The sequence below is a fragment of the Aspergillus vadensis genome (assembly GCF_003184925.1).
Source record: "Aspergillus vadensis CBS 113365 unplaced genomic scaffold BO88scaffold_1, whole genome shotgun sequence".
Classification (NCBI taxonomy): domain Eukaryota; kingdom Fungi; phylum Ascomycota; class Eurotiomycetes; order Eurotiales; family Aspergillaceae; genus Aspergillus; species Aspergillus vadensis.
Genome location: NW_020292039.1, coordinates 2,793,763 through 2,817,387, shown reverse-complemented (window position 1 = coordinate 2,817,387; position 23,625 = coordinate 2,793,763). Strand labels below are relative to the sequence as shown.

Sequence of the window (23,625 nt, the reverse complement as noted above, 5' to 3'; positions counted from 1 at the left end):
CGATACGCTAAAGGTGTTTTCTAGTAGCCATGCCAACTGTATCAATGAGCTGTTATACGCAACAATGCCTGAAGATTTATCCTCTAAAGGAAAGCCTTCCGTGCTTCTTGGAACTTTCACAATTTCTTACTTGAATCTGGTCTTCATGAACAGGAGGATTATGGAAACCGGGATGTTGAAAGTTAGAGCCCGCTTCCCTTGTCTTACTGGATTATAATAGATTGAATGACAATCATACACCTGGCTGCTAAGTGGATACATCTTAGTAAGATAAAATAATGGAATACTACAGTTGCACCACCATCAGTATACTTGGTATCACTGATAGAGCCCATTCACATGTGCTGAATCGAGGGTGCATGTTACCGACCAATCAACGACTGTCGTGGACTGCATTTCTGTCCCACTTTGGTTATACCCGTCCTAGAATGGTAAAAGGCTAGCCTTATCTAGACCAGCTACCCCGCAATTACATGCCACTAACCAAATACGGTAATCAATACATTTGACATGCAAAAGTTCAATGTGCTCAAAGATGTATACGCTGCTCTACTAATACTCATACAAAGGTATGTGCAGAACTAGAGATTTCTGTCTAGTCTGAATCGTGTGCTGCTTACTGGTTCTGGGCCGAGTTCAGTTGAGCTGCTGTCCTACCTACTTAGTTTCGATCGGGACGGCCGACAAATATGTCTCCGACGGGGCATGGATGTATTCTTAACAATGCGTGACATCTTTTCGCAGTATTAAGTACTGATCACTTGAATGGTTACTATTTGGCCACTGGCCTCCAGATATTACTATACTCAACTACTACATGAAGTATCAATCTTCAGCAACACAAACATTGCATCCCCCGCGTACGCGTCATAGCTTCGTTTGGAGCAACGCCAGCATGGTCCCTGACCACGAGGTTTACTGATGTTCATGTCAAAGACTGGAGCTCTCTGACTCTATGTTATGACTCTTCCAATCATCGCTTATAATCTACCGGTGGAACTTGATAGATAGGAAAGAAGCAGACATGTGGTACAAGGTTTAAAACAGCAATTATCCCGTAGCATGTCAGTGAAACCTGAGGCAGACAACAAGCATTCTACCGATGGGTCATAATAAAGCCCGCTGCTATTGATGGAGAGAGAGTGTGTAAAACAGATGGAGCCCAGCGCAGTAGCCAGTCATTTGCACAGCTTCAGGAATGTGGATGCTGCTATCTGCTTGCACTTTGCTAGATCGCGATGAAGTGGAACCCGAGAATGACAGAGACACCTGGATTGCACGTGTAGACACTAGACAGATTAAACACCAATTCCCCAATTATGAAACTACCGAATGGCACTCATTCAGTGTAGAGTGTTACCATTTCATCTTCTACGGAGAAACCACAACGCCGTAAATAAAAGTGGATGTTGAAAAGCGGCCGACGCGTGGAAGGGAAGAAGAAAGACACGCTATGAGGCTGGACGTTGCTTAGTTTCACCGCAAAGGGGAACCACCGAACCCTCGACGCGGATGACCACGCGCCTCTTGTCTTTCCCCCCCCCATCTTTCTCCCCAACTCGCTGCCATTGAGTCTTCTGACCCAGACCGTGACTTTGCCTTTCTCCCTTGCTTCCTCCCTCTTTATCTTTCGGACCCAATTGCACCAGCTCGTGATCCTCCACTCCCGAAGACGTGTGTGCGCGTGTGTGGGCATCGTGACTTAGTACTACTACTACTACTACTTACTAGTACTACTTTACTGCCATTTCTACTAAACCCTACTCACCCTAAACTTCCCCCCCAACACACTCTTTTACTTTACCTACACCACGACACCACCCTTCTTCTTTAAAGCTCCTGTTCGACGGAGCGCATTACACCCTCCAATGCACTCTACCATGTCCGCATCACACCCCAGCCCCGTCAAAGACGGTAGGCGAGTGCTCGGGGAGAAGCACGCCAACGCGTGCCTGTCACCCGCCCACCATCGGCACGCTTCTGTCTCGCCCCTCAAACAACAACGCCCTCTCCTTGACACCTCCTCTCCTAAGAAGCTCCTTCCTTCACCTCTCTTTGCGGGTCAGAAACGTTCTATCGACCAGGTGGACAGCACCAGCGAACCCCAGATCAGCCATGCCAGCGCGCAGCCCCAGTCGCGGCCAGAAGCATCTCCGAACGTGCAGCATGACGTTCAGCAGGACCCTCAGGTATGTACCACCACAATTCCACACACCCAGTCAAAAATGCGTCAAATAGTCCATTGACTCTAACAAAAAGCCAATTCAGCCACACGCGACGCCAAAGACACCAACACAGCTTCTAGAATCACAACAACACCAGCCACAAGAAGATACCCACTCCGACCAAACAACAACACCGACAACAACAACACCCCTCATCCCCGAAGATCCAGCAACGCGCAAGCGCTTCATCCAAGAGGTACGCACCTCGTACCCCCATCCCCACTGACAGAGAGTACTAACCAGTTTCCAGAAAGCAACCCTCCTCCGCACGCGCCTCCAAACTGCTATGCGTCACATCCAAGACCCTCAACTCGACCGCCGTCTCTCCGACCTTGAAGCTCACAGTCGCAAATACCCTCGTCTATCTCTTCCCCAAGAACAGCGAATTAACATGACCACGCCGACTTCCTCTTCCACATCCTCGTCCTCCCAGAACCAAAACCAGACCACCCCGCGCCCTTACCAACCTACCACACACCTCCCGCTGCACGAAACCGAGACCCAGAACGCGTCCGGCCTCTCCTCCCCACCCCTATCCACCGGAACGGTCGCAACACAGAAGGAACAAGAACAAGATACTCAAACACCAGCCCAAAGAGGAGATGACGATGATGACGACGATCCTATGAGAACACCCACCCAGAAATCTTCAACTCACCACAATCATACCCACCGGAGAACAAACACCCTCGGCTCCCCAATGCAGTTGAGTAGTCCTCCGGCGACGGTGTCGAGGTGCAGAAGTACAGAAATTGGCAAGGATATGGACATGGCAGAAGACGAGGAGCCGCAAGAGAGACAACGCCGGTTATCGCAAAAGGGAGATGCCGTGGATGGGTTGTTAAAGTTGATGGGAACGGGGGAGAGTGTTGTCAGTGGGACTGGAACTGGGGTCGCGTGAGTGTTGGTGTTTTGAATTTTGCATTGAAACTTTGGTTATAGATGGTATTGGAGTTGGAGTTGGGATTCGTTGGACAAAATTGGATTTGGAGTGGAGTTTTATTTTGCTTGCTCGTGTCACATTTGGTTTGGAGAAGCGTGTATTAGTATGGGATTGTGTGGGGTGGTGCATGCATGTATGCAAATAGATAGATAGACAGACGTTACATACGTGACTATACTCCGAACCCATCGCATCAGCAATGGTTTCTCGAGAAAAGTCAATGATATTATACCAACAATGAAATGCAAATCAGATCTACATGCCATTGCTAAATAAACGACATTATATACATAACTAGAAAAACCGGGTAGTGCGTGAGTAGTATAAACCCAACTACCGCACCTTCTTCAACTTATTCCTCTTCCTCCCCAAGACATCTCTCCCCTCCTCAATCTCGCCATTCGCCTCTCTCTTCGCCTCTCCGACCTCCTTCAACACACCCGTCCTAACAACCCTACCCTCAACACTAACTCCCTCCTCACTCCACTCCTCCATCTGCCTACCAACCCTCTCCTCAATCGCCAACACAAGACTAACATCCCTCTGCCCCACCAACGTCACCGACTCACCCTTCCTTCCCGCACGCGCCGTTCTACCCACCCGATGCACATAATCATCCGGATTCCTCGGCACATCGAAATTGACCACCAACTCCACGGACGGAATATCCAAACCACGAGACGCCACATCCGTCGCGACGAGCAACCTCGCCGCGGACGCTCGAAACCTCGCCAGATTCGCATTCCGCTCCGACTGCGGCAGCAGACTATGCAGGGAGGTCACCCGGTGAGACAGTCTGCGGAGCATACGCTCCAGCAAGTCCGCAGTCTTGGTGTGGTTGCAGAAGATGATGGCTGGTTTGGAGGCGTTGGCTTCCGTGGAGAGGAGGACGTGGAGGAAGGCTTCGCGATGGGTCATGGGGACTTTGAGGTAGGTTTGTTTGAGGGTCGGGGGGATGGAGGCGTTGTTTTCGGTGGAGATTTCTGTCACGAAGATGGGGGGCTTGGAGGCCGGGCGGGGCATGGATTTCAGTGCGCGTACTTCGGGGGTTAGGGTTGCTGTGAAGAGGAGGGTTTGGCGCTCGCTGGAGGGCGGGAGGGCCGAAAGGCAGGTTTCGACGTCGGGGAGCATGCTGCCGTGTCCCGGGGAGAGGAGTCGGTCGGCTTCGTCGAGAACGACCATGCGGACGCGCTTCAGGCCGCGGATGGTGTCGGTGCCGGAGGTGTTGATGTGGTCGGCTAGACGGCCGGGCGTGGCGATCACGACGTGTGGGCGTTGCGCGAGCGCGAGGGCTTGGGGGCGCATGTCGGTGCCGCCCGTGATGAGGAGGGGTTTCATGCTTTGGGGGGCGGAGATGGCTTTGATTTGTTCGTAGATTTGGAGGGCGAGTTCACTAGGGTATATAGGGTTAGCGATTGGTGATTGATGGGTAATTGGGGGGTGGGTGTAGGTTTGGCTTACCGAGTTGGAGTGAGGACAAGGCCGAAGATACCGAATGGATCCTCTGCCCATTTCTGCAGCATGGGGACTGAGAAGGCAATGGTCTTACCGGAACCAGTCCGGCTTCCACCAATGCAGTCCCGGCCGCTCAGGATCTCTGGGATACAAGCTTTCTGAATAGCGGTTGGTTTGCGAACGGCCATGGTGGTTAGGGAACCGATCAACCACGGTGCCACTTTGAGAGAGGCGAAGGAGTTCTGCGCTTCGTTGAGACCGATTTCCAGAGCATCTTTGATCAGAACGGGCTCGTCTTTATCCGATGTGGCGGGCTTCTTCTCTTCATCTGCGCCCTTCTTCTTGATACGGGAGAGAGTGGGGAGCGGCGCCGGAGCAACGTAGGAGTCGGTGGAAGACTCCGAGAGACGTCTTCTCTTGGGGGCGCGGGATTGCAGATCGGTCTGCTCGACCTCCGAGTCGGAGGATTCGTGGGAATCGTCCATAACGGGCTCTGGGGAGCTGGAGGGCGACATGATTTGGGGTGGAAATTGGTTGAAGTTCTGATGCGCTTCGATTTTCTTCCAAATTTCGCGGCAGAAAAAGAAGTCCGCGCGGAGCGGTGAGGGACTTAAACTAACTTTATTGGGGATAGACCGCGCCTGAGATCGGACCAATCAGGATGCTGGTACTACGTTAATTACTATTTACTTCGGAAGTACTTAGTATCTGAAGGAGCAACGTTTGGACAATATAATGCTGCATTCATCCTGCTGGAATTATACGTCAAAGGAACTGTCGACTGCAACTCGTGCCATGCTAGGACGGCACTAGACCTGTACAAATCCCTCCCAAACTCGAATAATGATGGTTCACTCAAGGCCCAGCTGCCCAAACTCATCCGTGATTGTAACCCAAGGTAAAACGCCGGTTCATCAAATGCAAAGCGACATCCAACAACTATACACTCCAGTACCACGCTGCGGTGGTACCGGCGGTCGAAACCGGCGGAGAAAAAAAACAAAGAATAACAGATACAGCGCCAGGTTAACATGACTACTTGCGCTTAAAGAGCTGCATGACGGAGGGTCTATATCATTGACAAATCATGAACGGTAGATGCCTGCTGTGAATCAGTCAACTGCCCAACTAATCATGTTATTTAGGTGTACTTACCTGGAAATGACTGTGGCGTCTGCCCAGCTCCCAGTCCCCGTGGAAGCGGAATCTGGGAGATCGAACTGGGCATATCGATCCTCCGAATCAGATCGACCATCCTTTCCGGAGAGAACTTCCCCGCGTTGTATGCGGAGGCAGAAGGTATAATGCTGAGAAGATAAACGATGTCGCGCGGCAGAGGTGCCGGTGATCCTTGCGACCGGAACTGGCCCCCGGACGGCCCACCCATGGTCTGCTGCGTGCGCTTCTGGTCCAGCTGGCGTCGCTGCGTCGTCTTGAGGGGAGACTCGGCACGCACGAACTTGCGCGGCCGAGCCATGTCGTCATCGAAGTCATCCAGCTGGCGTTTAGGCGAGTCTGTCGCAGACGCGTCCTGGTACCGCGCAGTAGGCGTGGCATGACGGGAAATGGCTTGCTCGGCCGGGTAGGCCATCTTGGGGCGTGTCTGAGAGGGTGAGATAATGGGTCTCACAGCAGTGGGATCGAAACCAGGGGTCGCGTATCGGTGTGCGAATTGCTCCAGCGTGGGGTCCTCCGGGAACAGCTCGCGCATGCGGTTCTCGAGATTAATCACTTGTACAAGGTCACCGTACCGCGACTCATATTCGTGGAGGAAGGCAAAGATAGGCTTCGTCTTCTGGACGTTCTCGGGGTTAGAAGCGAGCTTCCTGACCGTCATCTCGAAAACAGCCCGTGCATCTGGAGTCAGTTAGCATCGTATCCGTAGACTTTTAGCCATGCGCGTATACTTACTGATAACGTCGTTAATGTCAATGAGATGTTTCAAGTATTCCAGCGCAAAGTTTTCATCTTCAGGGAACAGCTTCGCACCACGCTCGAAGATCTTCGTTGCGGCGGGGTCCTTGTAGCAATGATACTCAATGAGAGCACTGGCAATGTAGACATCACTGGTAATGCGACCCCTTTTGCGCGCATCTGCAAAGATCTGTCTCGAGCCCGGCATCTCCCCAGGCTTGCCCTTACCCTGGATGCGGCGCATGGCGCGCATCAGAGCAATCCAGGCAAAGGATATGGTCTTGGAAAGGATACCAATCTGTATGGCATGTGCTTGTCGGACCGCGTCGATCTGTGCGTTTTTGACGGACTCCCTCGCCTTCGCCTCACTCTGATCGTCATCATCGTCCTCATTCTTTGTCGGTTGCTTCTCGGGATTCATCTTTGCGAAGGTCTCTTCGAGATGAGCAACATCTTGCTGCTCGCGAGTCCGGGCTTTGGCGATCAGCTCGTAAAGCGAATCGAGGAGTCGGTCGTAGGGTTCTCTGACTTTGGCGCCGCGCTTGACGGGATCCTGCTCGGAATCAGAGTTGATTTCCAACCAGTCCGCACGCTTGAATGCAAGCAAGCAGCTTTCTGGGTTGCCATCAATGCCGTGCTTCAAGAACTCGTTCCCTTCGGTCTCCATGTCGTTGTGGAAGCAGAACTCAGCAGCTTCAAACCACAGCTCGGGAAGGAACCTAAGGGCCATAAGTGCTTGCTTATAGACATAAACCACACGCGTCCGGAAAACACTCATGTCTTCCTCCTTCAAGACAAGCGGGTCGCCCTTCTCCCAACTGATCCAGCGTTTCCAGATCTCGACCTGCTGCAGGAACTCAATATCACCGTCCGAACCCGGAACGGGAGGTAACCTCGGCAGCGTTGTCCGGTTGAGGTCCCTGGTGATGTTCTGCAATTCAGTGAAGGAGCTGCGGGCGGTCATGTACGCAGGAGACTGCTCCTGTAGGAACTTACGGCCCTGTACGAAGAAAAGATCATTATCAGAGCGGATATTTCATAGGGCGTTTTGTTAGAATCTTACTGTCAACTTGTTCAGGCCCATCTCGAACTGATCATACTCTTTCCAGAGAGTATTGACAGCCTGGGTGGGTACCCCAATGGCCCGTTGATAGGCTTTCCGAAGCAGGTCCATCTTCTGTTGGTCCTGCCATCCAGAGCCCCCGACGTTGCCTGGGCCGGAGCGGATGAACTGGACGTAGTCGGACCAGATCGACCCTGAATCCTTGTCGATACCGATGTGCTGCAGCGCCAATTCATAGGCCGATGAAATGATTCGCCTCGCTTGCCCGTTTGTGTCGGTGGTGAGGGGATTCCGGCGACGAACGTAGTCAAGGTATACCGTCCAGAGTTGCACGTCCGCAATCGTCAGCAGAGTCCGGTTGAATATTTGCTCCAGGCGGAAGAGTTCATTCAGCTCGGACTCCATTGTCGCGTAAGCCACCCATTGCTCAGCCTAGGACCGTTAGTCGAGTTGGTCGCTTCCCAAGATATACAAAAGAGACCACTTACAGAGAATGGGAAAACCTTTAGAAAGCGCTCATACACATCGCGTGCGTTATCAATTCTATTGCGACTCCTGTGTTCGTTAATCAGTTCCAGCCAGGCGGGAATATCACCACGGGGGTCTTCTTGGATGCGATCTTCCAGGATGCCAACCCGGTCGTGAGGCAAGCGGCCCCTAGCGGTCGAGGGCGACTCGGGGGTCACGGTGGTCCCATCCTGCGCCTGTTCCGATGGGGCAACACTTGCGCTGTACAGTTCCTGGCCCGAAGCCACCGACACATCATTTTTAGAAGCAGCAGGGAAAGAACTATTAGGGGCATTCTTCGTGCTGGCAGACACTTGCGCAGCTTCATCCAATGATACATCAGGGGTAGAAGTAGCTTCATTTGCATTTCCTGAAATGGGTTGCGAAGGTATAGTATTCATGTCTTCGACACCTAGTACAGCTGGTGGCTCATAATCTGCCTCACCCGCCTCATCCTCATCCTCATCCTCGACCACAAAGCCCCCAATTGTCCTGGTCTTGGGCGGAACCGAGGCCCCAGTGGCGAGGCCCGATGCTGGTGTCTGGGACTCAGCTCGTGAAGGTGTCTCAGAAGGGAAGGCATTGCCAGCTGGCTGACTAGGGTCTGATTCAGGGGGGGCAGGCAGGGAAGTAGAGGTGGTAGTGGTAGTGGTAGTGGTAGTGGTAGTAGTAGTTTGTTCGGGGGGATTGGAATTGGAAGGAGTAGCATCATGATCAGGAACATTGTCCGGTTGGTTGGAATCTGTCAAGGAAACAGAATACTGATCTGGCAGTGATTTGGAAGGATCATAGTCATCTGAATCTGAACTATCTGCATCCTGCTCTTCCACGGTCTTATAGTCTCCAGAGTCCGCATTCATAGCCTGAGCCTGGAAAAAGGCCTGTTCAGCATCATCTTCAGCCATGACCAAGGTGTGTGATTGAATGCGACAAAGGTATTATGGGATATATGTTAGGGGGGGAGGGGTGTTGGTAGTTGAGGGAGGGGGGAGCGACGGAGAAACCTGATTGAGTTTGATTAGCTGGATTGAGGTCTTGAATGGGGAAGACAGCAGAATGAGCGATGATGAATCGGTCATTCACTCATGAGAGAGGGGAAGGACCCACGACAGGCAGTAAGGTGTTGGGGATGAACGAGGAGAGAGGGGAAGGTTCAGGGGAGAGACAGAATCTGCGTTTGAAGATAGGAGCGGGCGATAGACACGAGAGGCCGCTGGTGGATCAGCGACACTGACGACAAGATGGAGTTCATCCGCTTCGAGAGCTTCTTTCTTCTTTCTTTCTTTGCTTTGCCCGACCGGTGCTTGCCCACGTGACTTAGGCGGTGGGCGCGAACTTGGGCGCAGAAACACGCGGCGCGTCGTCGATCTTCCTGCCGCATGTTTAATTACTGCTGGCCGCTGCATCCCCATTCAGTTGCCAAAAAGAGATCGTCTGCTCTTCTCTCTTCTCTTCTCTCTTCCCTCCTCCCTTTTCATACCTCTTATATACCTCCACAACCTCTTTGCCTCACTCCTCTCTTCATCATACTTCTCCACATCTAATACCTCTGGTCTACCACACCATCCTTTCCACCCCCTCTGTCCCTCCATATTACTCCATCAAGCAGCTCGCTCCACTACCGCCCCTCCATCGCTATGTCGGTCGTTTCTCTTCTTGGCGTGAAAATCGTCAATAACCCTGCCTCCTTCCTCGACCCCTATCAATTCGAGATCACGTTTGAATGTCTTGAACAGCTGCAGAAAGGTAGGCTGTGAACCCCGCTCCCGTGAATTGGCTGTCGCTAATGAGTTTCCAGATCTGGAGTGGAAGCTCACCTATGTCGGTTCGGCGACATCGTAAGTTGGACCTGGACCGAGATGAAATCCAATCTACCTGCTAACGACGTTTTTCTCTAGCTCCGAATATGACCAGGAACTCGACTCCCTGCTGGTGGGACCGATCCCCGTCGGTGTCAACAAATTCATCTTCGAGGCCGACCCCCCAGACCTCAAGCGCATCCCTACTTCCGAAATTCTGGGAGTTACCGTGATCCTTCTCACTTGCAGCTACGACGGCAGAGAATTCGTCCGTGTTGGCTACTATGTAAACAATGAATACGATTCCGAGGAGCTCATGGAGCAGCCGCCGGCGCGGCCAATCATCGAACGCATCCGTCGGAATATCCTTGCTGAGAAGCCCAGAGTAACCCGCTTTGCCATCAAGTGGTGAGTGCCCTGTTTATGTTTCTTTGCCATACGATACTAACAGCTACCGCCTAGGGATTCGGAGGAATCTGCCCCCGCTGAATACCCGCCGGACCAGCCCGAAGCCGACCAGGAGGGCGATGACAGTGCTGCCTACGGTGCAGAGGAAGCAGAGCTGGAAGCAGCCCTCTTCAAGGAGCTCAACGATCTGGAGCCCAAGACCGAAGATCAAGAGATGGAGGGTACCGAGGGCCCTGCCGCCAAGGAGGAAGAGGAGGAAGACATCTCGGACGCCGAGTCCGAGGACATCGAAGATGAGAGCGACGAAGATGAAGAGGAGCTTGACGAGGAAGAGGGCGACGATGGCGATGAGGACGTCGAGATGGGCGATGATTCCGAGCAGAAGGATGAATCCGCCGGAGGCGCCAGCAACAACAATCCCGCGGCCCATCAACAACAGCCCGAGCTGATGGTGCACTAAAGCAACTGAAGAGCCTCGAAGTTATACTACGTTTCTTTATTCCTATCTGTCGAATGATTTTACGATTGGGTTGCAACGTGTTTCATGACAACATATCATCTATCATATCCCTGCAAGTATTTAGCTTTATGACATAGACCCGACCAGCCAAACCAACATAATTCGAAAAAATGCACATACTTGATTTCACCTTTCCTTCTTCACTACTATCTTACCCCTCCACATTCCTCACCGCATCAAATGCAAGGGCAATCTGAAGAATCAAAACTACCATGGCAACTGCATGCATCCCTAACAGTGTACATTGGGGAAAACCAACGCAAGGCCAAAAGCCATTTCCCAACAGGGTAAAACCCAAACAAGTAGCCTACACAATGGCATTGATCTACAGTACATACATATATACAACTAGTTACTTACATCATAAAAACTTGTCCTATATCGAATGATATTAATTCCCGCTTTTCTGCTGTGTAACTTCACCACTGTAGCAACTATTGGATTTTAAATTCTGGCCCGATTCACTCTCGTGACAACAATGCAGAATATGAAAAGTTATTGAGCTTTGAAGTGGCTATTAGTTCTATACTATAGTATCAACTAACATACCCATCCTTATTCTAATTATCTACATGTTAACACACTGCCCTATTCAAATTTTGGTTGATAGGTGGTCGAATACTGCGGTGAAGACAAATAGATACTTATCTAGTAGCGCGAAAAGTAGGTGAGAAAAAGATTGAAGCAAGGAAAGTCAAGCAACCTTCCTACCTAGTAGATACTTATCTTTGAGTTGCTCCCTTTTACTTATCCTACTGGTGCTTGCTATAGTAAGGGGGAAGTGAGAGGGGTGGTCCTTGCGCTTGCGTAAGGATTCTTTCTTTCGTTCGTTCGTTCTTTCTTTCTTTTCTTTACGTTTACGGTTTGAAGATCCGAAGAAGCTCGATTGAATCCGAGAATCAAGTTGAATCATTTGTTCAACACAGAAATAGCACACAAAAACGCCAACAAAAGCATGGGTATGGTATGGTAAGGTATGGTAGGAATAGTGGGTCTAATGTACTCAGCCGTTACTGCTGAACGCTTCTTTTTCTTCTTCATGTCACTGTAATACGCATCTAGAAGCCGAACTTTGAGCCGAGTGCTATAAATCCGTTAGCTTAGTCTCTGAGAAATAGTCTCTGAGAAAGAGGAGGGAGACTTACCGCCAAGAACTGCCTTCTTCTTCTGGTTACTGACAAACTTGTTCACGTCGCGAGCCCAGTTGCTGCTGCTCTCTTCCAGTCGATCCATGCTGTCGCCGGCAAAGTTGAGCCGTTCGGTGCGTTCCTGCACTTGGCGCGACATGTACGACAAGTATCCTTCCTGGCTGCTCGACGATTTGTTTGTCGGGGTTCTGCCTTCCCGGAATGCTTTGCGGCGCTCCTCTTCGTCTAGGCGCATCTGCTCCTGCATGCGCTTGGATGGTGGCCGGTCGGGACCGCCGACTGTTATAAGTCAGTCGCTGATTGTAGGCTAGTTAGGGGAGTATACGTACTGAGAATATCCATATCGGCTGGGGAAACGTATTGGGTTCCTGAGATCCACTGGATGTTGGTGATCGTGGGTCGTGGGGGCATAACAGCCTGCGGGTTGTAGAGCTGGTCTTCGGACTGGCGTCTATATAGTTTGTTAGTGCCCACAGCCCTGAAATAAGATGATAGGTGTTGCCTACAGTGCGTGTCCTCCTCCCCAAACACTGAATAAGCCCACTTCAGAAGGACTGGTCCAGACCATGACGGTGCCGTTGGAGGAGATCGTGGCATCCGAGAGGCGTCTCATATCAGCGATCTGATTGATTGGGCTGGCGCCAATCTCTTTCAGACCAGGAATCGAGAACGCTCGCGTGTATCCGTCTCCGAAAAGCCCAACCAGACTGTATCCACGAGCCTCAGTCTTGACAACCGCGGCGGAATCGCAAAGGTAGTCATCCCAGGACCTATGGGCACCCTTGGAAGTTGCTGGCTTGAAGATTCTGCACCCGGAAACAGTCACCGCGACGACGACACCATGAACGCGGACACCGTTTCTCAAACCTCCGACAGAATTGGGGGTGGCCAATGCAAGTCCGCCGTCGTCTGCGTTGACGGGAATGATGTTGATAACCTTGTCATCCAGCAAGCTTGTGCCGACAAATTGAGCACAGTAGCGCCCACCCTCCCCTGGCAAAATCTTGAATGTGGCCAGGTTGCCTCTGTTAGTACCCACGAAGCAGCAAATACTGGAATAATCTGCGAGACGTCAGCACTATCCACATCACATAGACTAGAATTCTCACCTTCACCCTCAAGAGTCAGCACACCAAACTCAATGCTGGTGGGCCATTCAGGAGCCGGGCTCTCAGCGCTGCGCTTATTGAAGGTACTGCCTCGTTTGTTCACCTTGAACAGCTCAGAAAAGTGAGCTGTGTGGATGATTGCGGGCCCGCGCAAATCCAGGATTGCTAGACTACCTCCTTCGAATCCAACAGCGACAAAGCCCACTTGACTATGCTTCAAGGCAGTCACTGGACCTTGCTGCATGTTCAGGAGTGTCAGTGGCAGAATACCCGTCTTCAGTCCAGGGTCGACTCTGTGAGTGATCTTGGTCAATTTTCCAGGCCCTTCGTTGGCACCTGGAGCCTCTTCACGGCCAAAGCTCTGGTTGTTTCCCCATCGGAAGACGACGAGCTCGCCGGTGCGCAGGCCGACTGAGAGCTCACCCGTTGAGCCTCCGAAAGACATCTCGGTTACCTCTACGTTTCCGACACGGCCAACAGCTCGGGCCAGGTCCACTTGAATGACGTCCCCGTTCTCGATCTCGTCATCGACACCAGCATCCCAGATGCGAATGGTGCCATCGGCATGAGCCGTCGTAAGAACGTTACGATCCTCGAAGCGCTTTAACGGTTTTCTTACCTCCGCTCCTCCGAGCAAAAACTTAGGCCCCTGTGATCTTTTCTCCTTCAGGCCCAGCCACGCAGAACGATCGACTGACGTTAGAGTAACCTTGTTCACGAAAGGATGCACGAAACTAAGGTATGGATGGAGCATGTTTGTGGGAGTGATGGGGTGACCACTAGGGAAACTCATCGTGATCACTTCTCCTGAGGACAAGAGGGCGAGCAATGCGATGGGGTCATGGGCGCCGCCATAGTAAGGAGTACTACGAGGGATGGGGCAGAAGTCGACCACTTCTGCACCGGGGGGAGTAGGTAGGATTGCGGTGCGTTTCGGGGTCTCGAAGTACTTTGCGATCATTGCCCACGAAGACGTCTGATAATTAGGGGTCGGTCCCAGGTCAATAAAAGTCAGTCCTTTGTTGGCTTCAGCTTTCGGTCGACCGCCAGCGATCAATAGTCCACTGTCATCTCCGTTGTCTTTTACACACCACGCGATGTTGGTGATTGGGTCCTTGAGCCCGGTAGCCGACTGGGGTCGTTCGGGGCTGACTCCCGGCTGGTCAACGTTGGGGGTATTGATAGATCTGGCCATGATTTTGCGGCCGTCCTTAGAGTCCCAGAAAACCAAGCTATTATCGTCATGCACCGTCAACACGAAGATACCGTTCGGGTGCCAGAGGGCCCTAGTCAGTCGAGGCCTGCGCATTTCCGACGCCGGAACATCACCGTTTCCCCCCAGAGCACCGGGTGGGACCTCATATTCGAAATACTTTTGAGCAACATTCTGCTTGAAAGAAAACGTCACAGCACCTTCTGGATATCCGACCAAGATCTTCCCAATATCCCGAGGCGAAAAGGAGAGACTGAGAACAGGACAAAGGCGAACACGGGCATTGCGCTGAGCCCACAGATTAGGCACACGGAACGGCGTCAAAGTTTCACGATCCAGATCGTAGGCAATGATATCACCTAATCAAGACACCTCGTCAGTCCGAGAAACATCACAATCCAATCCAATATACCCCGTACCGTTCTGCAACCCAATAAAAGCATAATCGAGACTCGGATCGGTCAGTAGAGCGCTCGCATGACTCGGCGGAGCATACGAGACAAGCGTCTGTCTAGTTTCCAAGGAGAAGATGCTGATTTCACTTTTCGAGTCGACACTGACGAGCTTATCGGCGCAGAATTGAATGAACTTGGCAGACGCCTTCCGCGGTAGCGAGAACACCACCGCTACTCGTCGTTGACCGAAGACGTAGATCTGACCATGGCCGAATTGTGTGTCGCTTGTTCCGACGGCGAGGAGCGACTGGACGGGATCGTAGGCGATCGCACTGATCTGAGAGTTTATGCCGCATCGAGCGAACTATGAGCAGTAACAGCAGGTAATTAGTCTACAATGCACGAGACAGAATCGAGTAAGGTAAGTATAGGGGTTTGCTTAGTGATATACATCATCGAGGGCGAACAGGTCCGGCGACAAGTTCTCGGAGAAGTCCTTTTGAATGCCGGCCTGCTTTCCCCGCAGAAAATGCGCCATTCTGGCGGACACGGAACTGAAGGGATGGGGTTGGAGAGGAGGAGAAAGTCGAATAGAGGGAAAGGAAGATGAAAAGTCGCTTGACAGGAAGTATATAAGAGCTAGTTAAATCATAAAATGACAATAAAAATAAAGCTGCGACGACACCCCGCGGCAGAGGAGCAAGAGGAGGAAGACGAAGAAGAAGTGGTTCAGTTTCAATGACAACCGCGGAAATCCACCCAAACGGTTGACGCCATTAAGGCTGACTGACCTTTGAAGGTGATTGACTAGTCCAGTTTAGTGCGTGGTGCCCCGCCCGCCGCGGGATTCAATGGGGATCCCTTGCTGGCTCGCGCTTGTTGAAGATTGCAACAATGATCAGTCCTTCTCTACTACTACGTACTGCTCAATTATGTGTAGGGTTTTACGTTGCTATGTTTTCCGACAGTACTCCTGGTTCCAGCACGGAATGAGTTCGTATATTTTCTCAGGAACCAGATCTCTCATCTGGGTGGAAATCAACTTCCAAACGAGGACTTCGCCAATCTTCGTAGGCAGCAACAAATCATCGCCAAGACAGCTTCCATGCCGACATGACCAAATCTTGCATTGGACTATTGACTTTCATTTTCATATGATTTCTCCGCAACCGATCAAAGTCGTAATCATCATGTAGGCCTATGTTCGATTATGTTCGAACACTGTTATGTAGCCCTAGGGGACGTTTTCCATTCTTGAGACTCCCAAAGTCTGGCTGCAGATCGGCCCGGCCGATCGAGCCAACTAATTTGTGTCTCAGATCCATCTATATAATCTTCCAGGATACATCAATGTCCCTGGATATCGCAATTTAACATAACGTGCAAACTCCGTCTACCGAGGCCATTTCAGCTAAAATCGATGTTAGTCGTCTCCTAGCATCGATCTCGGCGGCCATTCCCTGATCGCGGTAGTAGTGTATCGTAACCTGGTGCACAGCACGATAGCAGGCATACCTAGGAGGTCGACGGTCAGCATACAGACTACCACCTTCTGCAGTCTCATCTAAAGGTCACATACAGTAATTGACGGGCCACCTGGGCCTTATTTGCCTTCAGTCGAGTACCAAAGCCCTCCAACACAGCTGGAGACGGCGCCTCGAAGATCTCTGCCATATGCACATCGCCCCAGAGAGTATTCTCAAGCCCTAGAAGCCCTGCAAGCTTCTTCGACCCCGGATTCAGCACCACCTGCGACGGCCGCCCTAACCCAACAATCACTAGTTGTGGTGACGTGATTTCCTCGAGCGCAGGAGACAGCCGACGAACTTGGTTCCGAATCTCTGCATATGGCAGATGAACAAAGGCGTCTTCGGAGTCCCGAAGAATGCCTTCTAGAAGTGTCACAAATGCTTCTCGCCAGGACTGCTTCCCTGATCCACAGGCTACCTGGTCTAGTGAGCCAAAGGAGCTGGAGAAATTCTGTCCGATCTCACGAGCTAATGACCCCAAGGCCCGGTTGAGATCATCCCGCTCTTGCATGGTAAGCGCAGCTTCCAGCTCCTGCAGTGTCGCCCCGTTGATATAGTGTCTTACTAAGAAGGCAGAGCCCAACGGTCCCCCTTGGAGACCATAGTGCAGGAAAGACGGGATATATGGAGTGTCTTGTTGAACCAGAATGGAGTGAGCACGGGCTTCAGTCTCAAGTAGTAGCTGTTCTCGCCGTAAGAGAGGTGTTGTCGGCCCTGGAGAGCACTTCAGTAGCAGTTGGACCCCATTCGACAGTACGAGACGATTGATTGAATGTAGGTGGCCCTTGAGCGGGTAGACTCCTTTGACCTGCACCGAAGAAGAAAAGTGGCGTTGAAGGATGGAGCCGAGAGTATAAGAAGGTTCAAGGTCAGGAACTAAAACAGAAGATAAAGAAGGCGACATTTCGCACACCACTTCAGCTACGATGCCTCAGCGCTCGCATGCTCGCTACTAGTAATAGGTATAATTATGATGATCCATATTGTTGGGGGAAAGCAAGGAAATATAACCTGAGCGAGCAAATCTTTACTGCAGCCCTCGGGGAGAAAGACCAGGCGGCCGCAACCCGGGGATACAAATGGGGCCCGGACATGGAACAGAGGTAAGACGCAGGTTACTGCAATCGAACAAGGAAGGTAATAGATTGTCTAACCCACAAAGCAGCACAGCTCAGTAATACTAGGAACAGGGAAACCAGTCGATCGATCTCGTTTCTGAGCGTCAGATGATGGAGGAACCCCGTACCGAGGACAAGGAGCATATCCCTCATTTGAAAACATTAAGCGAAGCGGAAGATCCATTTCCGAAGCCCCTTACTGAAGGGGACATCCGTCCGGGATCCCCACTGTTTAAACTGGAGAAAGAAGACCCCAAGAAGCATCATTGGAGTATTGGCCAGTAAGTGAAGGAAAGAGTTGTGATCCATGGAGACGCAGCTCGCCTAAGGCTCCCGCTCTGAGAAAGGCGCCATGCAGGGTGCATCCACACCGGGCCAATCACAGGCGGGCCTTGCCGAATGCGCATCCTCCCCGGTTGTATCGGCCGATTCGAATGCCGATGTTGCAGCGGACTCAATCTAATTAGTTTCTATAGTCTATGCATAGAATAAAGTAGTACTGCTACTACGATGATATATCTTCCTGCTATCTGGGTTACCCTTTGCACAATCTTCACAAAAGGTGGGCGGCTTGTGCCGCTTAATGTATTTTGTGCTTCTTGGGTAACTTTTGGCACAACCCTGTTCTGTTTGTTCCTCCGATCAGGCTATTGGCAGCCGGACCGTCCCTCGAGCGGGGATTAATGAACTATGCTTCCCCTTGCTATATCCTCTTATCACTTAATTACACCATTTCGAACTGAAATGCCGGTTTCTATGCATCATGTGTCGGCTCTAAAGTTTATGTGGCTCATAGAGGAGACATCTGGAAGAGAGGGCACTTCGGTGGTTAGGATATTGCGAACTTTGTATATACACATTTCTAGCTTTTTTTCTTCGTGGAGCTGATGAGGCGATCACACTTGGCCATTTATTCAGGATTTGCCCGACGCCAATTATACGCCCATAAGTTACTCGGGGAGAATGTGGGTTTAGTCCTTAGTAGATTCGGCGGCCTCTGCCTCTGACGTAGCTGCTGGACTGTATAACTCGGCCAGGTTATACTTCTTTAACCGATCGTAGTCGCTTCCGGCAACACTCATGCCAATGACATTCTGATGGTTTATTGTCAGTTATGGGCTTTGTATGAGTGGCTTCCAAGCCACGACCGTAGAGCACTGACCTGAATAACGGTGACGAGGATGATCAAGTCATAGTTTTTGAGATCAACGGGATGTTCGGGCCCCACGACATCAGCAACGGTCTTGATGACGATGTCGCGGTTGAACTTCTTGTTGCTTCTCACCACAGGTCGAATCGCGTACTGAAATAATCTGGTTAATGGATTTTCATGACCGTCTAAGCCTTAGCGACTCACCTTCTTGGGAGGCCCTCCGGAATGGAAATGCGGTTTGAGGACTTCCCGTGCAAAAGACTCCAGGTCGACACTGAGAGTTTTGCGAACGGAAATTGCAGGTGTCATGCGTTGGATGTATCGGGATCGCTTCTTTTCAGGGTTGGCAGCTGCGTCTAAGCAAAGCTTATGTACCATTTCCTCTGGATTGATAGATTTGTCAAATCGCACAAACAACACTGAAACGTATTAGTGTCTCTCAAACTTAGATCATTTTTAGGGAGGATAATGAGGGTAACGCACGACACGGCAAATCCATTCTGATGGCATGAAACGGGCGCGACTTGCTCGCGCTGGGCTTCAGTCCTTCGACCTCTTTTCTGATTAGGGCCTCGATGTCATCATCGTCATCCTCCTCATCCGAGTCGGGCTTGTCTCCATGACTGTCACTGCTGGATGACTCCACACTCTGGAGGAAAAAAAAGAATAAGTCAAATAAGTCAGATGGAGGAGCATATTAGATCGCATCAATCTGCCAGATACCGTGGGTTTCCTTCTATGCGCAAAGCCTGCCCTTCATGCTACTAACCTGTGAGAAGACATCCACTACCTCTGCCATACACTTTCCTTCCTTTCCCAAGTCGCACGACACGAAGACTCCCCAGTCGCCTCCCTCAATGCCCGACTTGTTGCCTTGTTGGTGTTTCTGCCATTGACCACCTCCCTGTGCCGCCACACGTTAGATACCAATTACTAGTTGCGGAAAAGCCAATGGGGAGATGTTTGTGGTCAACATGCCACGGACATCAGATGGGGCGAACCTTTCTCTTCTTAGTAGGCTGAACAGATTTCCTATCAGGCATGGCTCTCTTCCCTGATCCAGCCATCGACAGATGTTAATGCGCGGGTGAAAGAGATGGGATGCCGATACGGGATTTGTGCGTGTGCAAGTGGGGAGGGGAATTGACCGCAGGAGGTGCACGCACGTTGCCCGGTTGTCCGAGTTGACAGGGAAGATTCAAGCTTAGTGGTGAGATTAAGCTGGTCCTAGAAGTTCTAGATGCACTACAGGTGACACGAGGGTTCCCAACAGATAAGGCCAGGCATGGCGCGGGGGGGTTTAAAATTCCACAAAAGGAATAGCGGCAAAGCGGGCGATCATCATCCCACTTGGTGGAGTGACGGCCTGTTACTTGCTGCGTTCTTACTGCAAAGTGGTTTCGGCCGGATTGACTTGCTTGCTTTTTGAAACTAGTGCACCTGCTGTTATCAGTTTATCGCTGCTTCCGCAGCATCTCTTACTTCCAGGGTTCCGCCATAGCTTATTTGACATGAATTATACGATCAAACCACCCCATCCATGCCATCATGGTCGGAGATCTCCTGGAATTCACGCAAAGCATCAAATACCTATCCAGTAGGAATGATCCCGGAGATCCCGCTGCTATTCACCATCGCATGGTGTGGCTGTTTGCGTGAGTATTGTAGTTCGGTGACACTATTTTTGTCTCGAGTTCCACCTCTACAGCATGACATCACGCGTGTCCTTCCATTCATGACGTACGGCCACACTGGTTCCAGACTCCCTGGTTGTGACAGTCTGAGGCACCTATTAATACTCTTTCACTCCTCAACACTTAGTAAAAATCATCTTCTTAGACACAATCAGTACTTCTCGCGCTTCACTCCATACTAGCTTTATCAATCCCCATCTTCTCGCACTGTTCAATTTATCGTGATGGCGACCGATATCGCTACCCGGGATCTTCGGAAGCCCATCACGGTTGCCGAGTACCTCTTCCGTCGTTTGCACGAGGTTGGCGTTCGCTCTGTGCATGGCGTTCCAGGTGCGACTTACCTTCGGGGACTTGGGGAGTGCTTGATCCCGCTAACCATCATGGATTATACCAGGTGACTACAACCTCGCAGCCTTGGACTATCTGCCAAAGTGTGGCCTCCATTGGGTGGGCAATTGCAATGAACTCAACGCCGGTATGCTTGAACCGATCCCTTTGTTGTGATGTACTACCTTGGTGACGGTGACAAGTACTGACTTGAACAACCTACAGGATATGCCGCCGACGGCTATGCTCGAGTCAATGGAATTGGTGCCCTGATTACCACCTTCGGCGTGGGTGAGCTTTCAGCGCTCAATGCCATCGCTGGATCGTACTCCGAATTTGTGCCAATTGTTCATATCGTGGGTCAGCCCAACACCAAGTCTCAGAAGGACGGCATGTTGCTGCACCACACCTTGGGAAACGGTGACTTCAATGTGTTTGCGAAGATGAGTGCAGGCATCTCTTGTACCCTCGGTCGCTTGAACGAGACACTGGAGGCTGCAACACTTATCGACAACGCCATCCGTGAATGCTGGATTCGCAGTCGACCCGTCTACATCAGTCTTCCCACCGACATGATTACCAAGCAGATTGAAGGTGACCGCCTCGATAAACCGCTGGATCTGTCTCTACCGACAAATGACCCTGAGAAGGAAGATTATGTGGTGGACGTCGTTTTGAAGTACTTGCATGCTGCGAAGAAACCCGTTATTTTGGTGGATGCTTGTGCCATCCGTCATCGGGTCCTTGATGAAGTTCATGACTTGATGGAGGCTTCCGGCCTGCCTACTTTCGTGGCTCCGATGGGCAAGGGAGCAGTAGATGAGACCCGTCCGAACTACGGCGGTGTGTATGCTGGCACTGGATCGAATGCGGGTGTTCGTGAGCAAGTTGAGTCTTCCGATCTTATCTTGAGCATCGGTGCTATCAAGTCGGACTTCAACACCAGCGGATTCTCGTACCACATCGGACAACTCAACACTATTGATTTCCACAGTACTTATGTGCGCGTGCGATACTCGGAATATCCTGAGATCAACATGAAGGGAGTTTTGCGCAAAGTCATTCAGAGGATGGGTGCTGTCAACGCCGCGCCAGTCCCGCATCTCTCCAACGCGCTGCCCGAGAGCGAGAAATCTTCGAGCAGCCAGGAGATCACGCACGACTGGCTTTGGCCCAATGTTGGTCAGTGGCTGAAGGAGAATGACATTGTTATCACCGAGACGGGTACTGCCAACTTTGGCATCTGGGAAACCCGATTCCCGGCGAACGTTACGGCCATTAGCCAGGTCCTGTGGGGTAGCATTGGCTACTCGGTTGGGGCGTGTCAGGGTGCTGCACTGGCGGCGAAGGAATTGGGCAATCGTCGGACTGTTCTGTTCGTTGGCGACGGAAGTCTCCAGCTCACCGTGCAGGAACTGAGCACCATGATCCGAAACAATCTCAACCCCATTATGTGAGTGTTCCTACGGTGATAAGCTCCATATTGTAACGATACTGACCGCATCAAGCTTCGTCATTTGCAATAACGGATACACCATTGAGCGGTACATCCACGGATGGGACGAAAGCTACAATGACATCCAGCCATGGGATATTGAAGGTCTGCCGCGGGCCTTTGGAGCCAAGGACAAGTACACGGGCTACAAAGTAAAGACGCGGGATGAGCTGAGGCAGCTATTTGCAAACCAGGAGTTTGCTTCTGCGCCACACTTGCAAGTAAGTAATACATTGACCTAGCATTTCAATCCTGTCCAGGAGAGTGCTAACCAAGACGGCACAGTTGGTGGAGCTTCACATGCCTCGTGATGATGCTCCCGCCGCGTTGAAAATCACGGCTGAGGCGGCGGCCACCAGAAACAAGTAATGAGGATTACTCGGGCCCTGAGGCAACCTCGCTTCTTCCTGTTAACGCTTTTCTCCCCTTTCCTTTAGCTTGACCTGTCACTCCTGGAGAGGAACAGACATGAATCTAAAGCAGTAGTGTAATTGCAGAATACGAAATCTAATGAATGCCAGTCAAGTTGTATGCGCACGTGCCCTTCCCGTACTTGCGATTTGGGGTCTTGGGGGGGTGCGTTTAGGGAGTCTAGTGCTTATCATACCTTCCCAATGCCAAGGGAAAACATAGTGGAACTAGCTTGATAGTCAGCCAGCCAGCCAACGTGCCGTGTGAGACAGTCCAAAGTTGGGAAGGAATGGCAAGCAGATAGATAAACACATTGGCAAGTTGGCAACGTACAGTAGTACAAATGTAGTTAGTGAGTCTGGGTATGAATCAGCCCAATTGAGGAGGAATCAAGTAGTTAGGAAAAGGGGTGAGATGAGTAGTTCTCTAGGGCTGAACACTACGTACAGGGGCAACAACTGTCAGAGTGGAAAGGAAGGGCTGGCCCACCTTTCACTTGGGTGGAACTAAGAAGCCCATGGAAAGATGGCAGAAAAGGGGAGAGACCGCGAGAAAAAGGGACTGACTGACTTTGTTTGGGCAGCTTATCGGGGGAGGCCACCACGTGATCGACGGGAAGGACAGACAAGTTCCCAGGCGCTAAGGCGGCCAGCGCATCAAAGCTCCTCAGGATTTCCCTGGGCGGGCCGCGACACACGGCGAAAGTATCTACCCCATATGAATCTGGCGAGCAGGCCTCTGTCCCTTTCCTTGACGAAACACCTAATTAATCTATACGGTGGACTGCTAATTTGCCGCCACCTGCCACTAATCCACCGTGCGGTCGAATCCCCAGCGGTTTTGCTAATGGTATGTCTTAGCTTCCCCGTTGAGCCTTCCGCCGCATCATTGCCCCCCTCTCCCCTCCCCTTCGACTAACTAGTATCAAGCTAGAGGGGGACTGGACTTGTCCCGACTATTAGGGGTTGATTGCCGCAATTTTTCCCAGACCATTTGACTTACTCTAGGAGATCCAGCTATCTTTAAGGATTTGACACACCCCTCTGAAGAACGCCCAACTTGTTCCTTTCGCTACGATTTGCGTCTGCAGCTCGACTTGCGTGTGACCTCTCCGGTTTCCAGCCTCCCTTCTTCCCACCCCCCGTTCATTCCCCGATCAGGTGGAAGAAGCTGATGCCGTCCCTCTGCTCCCTCCG

General features: G+C 51.4%; 8 protein-coding genes across 8 annotated transcripts; 3 read left to right on the top strand and 5 right to left on the bottom strand.

Moving 5' to 3' along the window:
* Positions 1-1,568: 1,568 nt before the first annotated feature.
* On the top strand, positions 1,569-3,314 carry BO88DRAFT_29403 (uncharacterized protein). Its single transcript, XM_025702394.1, has 3 exons — positions 1,569-2,189; positions 2,260-2,421; positions 2,476-3,314. The coding sequence occupies exons 1-3, from the start codon at positions 1,869-1,871 to the stop codon at positions 3,124-3,126; spliced, it is 1,134 nt and encodes a 377-aa protein (XP_025568788.1). The 5' UTR covers positions 1,569-1,868; the 3' UTR covers positions 3,127-3,314.
* Positions 3,315-3,324: 10 nt separating this feature from the next.
* dbp8 (ATP-dependent RNA helicase DBP8) lies at positions 3,325-5,168 on the bottom strand. The gene is made up of 2 exons (XM_025705639.1): positions 4,630-5,168; positions 3,325-4,561 (listed from the first exon to the last, which is right to left on the bottom strand). Exons 1-2 carry the CDS (start codon positions 5,136-5,138, stop codon positions 3,502-3,504), a joined length of 1,569 nt encoding a protein of 522 aa, XP_025568787.1. The 5' UTR covers positions 5,139-5,168; the 3' UTR covers positions 3,325-3,501.
* Positions 5,169-5,358: 190 nt separating this feature from the next.
* rna14 (cleavage polyadenylation factor subunit RNA14) lies at positions 5,359-9,335 on the bottom strand. Its single transcript, XM_025705638.1, has 6 exons — positions 9,215-9,335; positions 8,089-9,111; positions 7,601-8,032; positions 6,535-7,537; positions 5,779-6,480; positions 5,359-5,725 (listed from the first exon to the last, which is right to left on the bottom strand). The coding sequence occupies exons 2-6, from the start codon at positions 9,010-9,012 to the stop codon at positions 5,709-5,711; spliced, it is 3,078 nt and encodes a 1,025-aa protein (XP_025568786.1). The 5' UTR covers positions 9,013-9,111; positions 9,215-9,335; the 3' UTR covers positions 5,359-5,708.
* A 152-nt stretch (positions 9,336-9,487) lies between these two features.
* asf1 (nucleosome assembly factor ASF1) lies at positions 9,488-11,056 on the top strand. The gene is made up of 4 exons (XM_025703715.1): positions 9,488-9,853; positions 9,906-9,945; positions 10,006-10,314; positions 10,369-11,056. Exons 1-4 carry the CDS (start codon positions 9,745-9,747, stop codon positions 10,772-10,774), a joined length of 864 nt encoding a protein of 287 aa, XP_025568785.1. The 5' UTR covers positions 9,488-9,744; the 3' UTR covers positions 10,775-11,056.
* A 647-nt stretch (positions 11,057-11,703) lies between these two features.
* Positions 11,704-15,535, bottom strand: BO88DRAFT_400650 (putative SNARE-dependent exocytosis protein (Sro7)). The gene is made up of 7 exons (XM_025705637.1): positions 15,151-15,535; positions 14,724-15,063; positions 13,092-14,663; positions 12,489-13,044; positions 12,312-12,433; positions 11,980-12,261; positions 11,704-11,918 (listed from the first exon to the last, which is right to left on the bottom strand). Exons 1-7 carry the CDS (start codon positions 15,235-15,237, stop codon positions 11,893-11,895), a joined length of 2,985 nt encoding a protein of 994 aa, XP_025568784.1. The 5' UTR covers positions 15,238-15,535; the 3' UTR covers positions 11,704-11,892.
* Positions 15,536-15,830: 295 nt separating this feature from the next.
* On the bottom strand, positions 15,831-17,022 carry BO88DRAFT_378826 (uncharacterized protein). Its single transcript, XM_025704456.1, has 2 exons — positions 16,279-17,022; positions 15,831-16,214 (listed from the first exon to the last, which is right to left on the bottom strand). Exons 1-2 carry the CDS (start codon positions 16,737-16,739, stop codon positions 16,070-16,072), a joined length of 606 nt encoding a protein of 201 aa, XP_025568783.1. The 5' UTR covers positions 16,740-17,022; the 3' UTR covers positions 15,831-16,069.
* A 1,023-nt stretch (positions 17,023-18,045) lies between these two features.
* Positions 18,046-19,868, bottom strand: BO88DRAFT_400648 (THUMP domain-containing protein). The gene is made up of 6 exons (XM_025705636.1): positions 19,501-19,868; positions 19,269-19,403; positions 18,983-19,148; positions 18,704-18,918; positions 18,509-18,649; positions 18,046-18,440 (listed from the first exon to the last, which is right to left on the bottom strand). Exons 1-6 carry the CDS (start codon positions 19,540-19,542, stop codon positions 18,318-18,320), a joined length of 822 nt encoding a protein of 273 aa, XP_025568782.1. The 5' UTR covers positions 19,543-19,868; the 3' UTR covers positions 18,046-18,317.
* A 512-nt stretch (positions 19,869-20,380) lies between these two features.
* BO88DRAFT_400647 (alpha-keto acid decarboxylase family protein) lies at positions 20,381-22,443 on the top strand. The gene is made up of 5 exons (XM_025705635.1): positions 20,381-20,526; positions 20,591-20,671; positions 20,749-21,976; positions 22,032-22,239; positions 22,304-22,443. The coding sequence occupies exons 1-5, from the start codon at positions 20,418-20,420 to the stop codon at positions 22,385-22,387; spliced, it is 1,710 nt and encodes a 569-aa protein (XP_025568781.1). The 5' UTR covers positions 20,381-20,417; the 3' UTR covers positions 22,388-22,443.
* Positions 22,444-23,625: the final 1,182 nt, after the last annotated feature.